Raw genomic sequence first — 1,274 nt, 5'->3', positions numbered from 1 at the left:
CCGCTCCTGCACCCGCTCGGCCGCCACGCTGGCCTCCACCAGCACCGTCTGCGAGTCCAGGCGGACGTCGAGCACCCGCACGCCTGCCGGAGACAGGAGGTGGCAGCGGGGGCCCGGCTGGCGGGGACGGGCCCGGCGATGGCGTGGGATGGGGACAGGGACACAGATAGGACGGGGATGGGACAGCGACAGGAGAGTGTGTAGGGATGGGGACAAGACAGGATGGAGATGGGACAGGGATGGGGACGGGAACAAGGATGGGGATGGGGACGAGGACGGGGAGGGGGCGGCGCTCACCTGGCAGCCCCTGCAGCGCCTCCCGCACGGCCTCCACGCAGCTCTCGCAGGTCATCTGCACCGAGAACTCCAGCTGCGAGAGGGGACACGGTGAGACAGGCAGGGGCTGCGCCCCGAAACCCCACACGTGGGGGGCTGTGCCCCAAAATACCCTGCACCGGGCCTGGCACCCCCAGGCCTCCCCTGCACGGGGCTCTGCGCTCCCAAGCCGCCCTGCACAGGGCTCTGCTCCCCCAAACCTCCCTTGCATGGGGCTCTGCACCCCCAAAACCCCTGCATGGGGCCCAGCAGCCCCCCCCCAAAAAAGCCTGCACAGGGCTCTACTCCTCCAAATCCCCCTGAACAGAGTTCTGTGCCTCCCCCGCAAACTGCCCCTGCGTGGGGCTCTGCACCTCCAAAACCCCCTTGCATGGGGCTCTGCTCCCCCAAACCACCCTGCACAGGGACCAGCACCCAAAACCCACCTGCACCGGGACCGGCACCCCCAAACACTCCTGCACGGGGCTCTGCACCCCCTAAACCACCCTGCACGGGGCTCTGCGCCCCCAAAACCCCCTTGTACGGGGCTCTGCACTCCTAAACTGCCCTGCACAGGGCTCTGCACCCCCAAAACCTCCCTGCACGGGGCTCTGCACCCCTAAACCTCGCTGCACAGGGCTCTGCACCCCCAAAACCTCCCTACACGGGGCTCTGCACCCCAACCACCCCCCGTACGGGGCGCGGCACCCTCCAAACCCCGCTGAACGGGGCCCGGCACCCCCCAAACGCTCCTGCACGGGGCTCTGCGCCCCCAAAACCCCCCTGTACGGGGCCCGGCACCCCCCAAACGCTCCTGCACGGGGCTCTGCGCCCCCAAAACCCCCCTGTACGGGGCCCGGCACCGCGCCCCTCACCCGGCAGCTGGTCTCGGCTGGGGCCGGCGCCGCCATGGCCGCGACCTCCGCCGCCGGTGCGCGCCGCGGAACCCCGGCGCGAGG

The 1,274-nt window shown here is 70.6% G+C and overlaps 1 protein-coding gene across 1 annotated transcript in view; it reads right to left on the bottom strand.

Annotated features, from left to right (window-relative positions):
• CCS (copper chaperone for superoxide dismutase) overlaps positions 1 to 1,258 on the bottom strand; it is a 2,547-nt gene extending 1,289 nt beyond the window's left edge. Inside the window, exons 1-3 of the mRNA XM_085322134.1 lie at positions 1,191 to 1,258; positions 298 to 370; positions 3 to 83 (exon numbers count right to left, since the gene is read on the bottom strand). Of these exons, the coding sequence (XP_085178260.1) occupies positions 3 to 83; positions 298 to 370; positions 1,191 to 1,226 (190 nt within the window). The 5' untranslated portion in view covers positions 1,227 to 1,258. The remainder of the gene's footprint in view (positions 1 to 2; positions 84 to 297; positions 371 to 1,190) is intronic.
• Positions 1,259 to 1,274: the final 16 nt, after the last annotated feature.

Source organism: Rhea americana, unplaced genomic scaffold (genome assembly GCF_003343005.1).
Source record: "Rhea americana isolate MKP2758 unplaced genomic scaffold, rheAme1 scaffold_743, whole genome shotgun sequence".
Taxonomy (NCBI): Eukaryota; Metazoa; Chordata; class Aves; order Rheiformes; family Rheidae; genus Rhea; species Rhea americana.
Note: the sequence above shows the minus strand (reverse complement) of the source record. Positions and strands in the feature narration are given on the sequence as shown.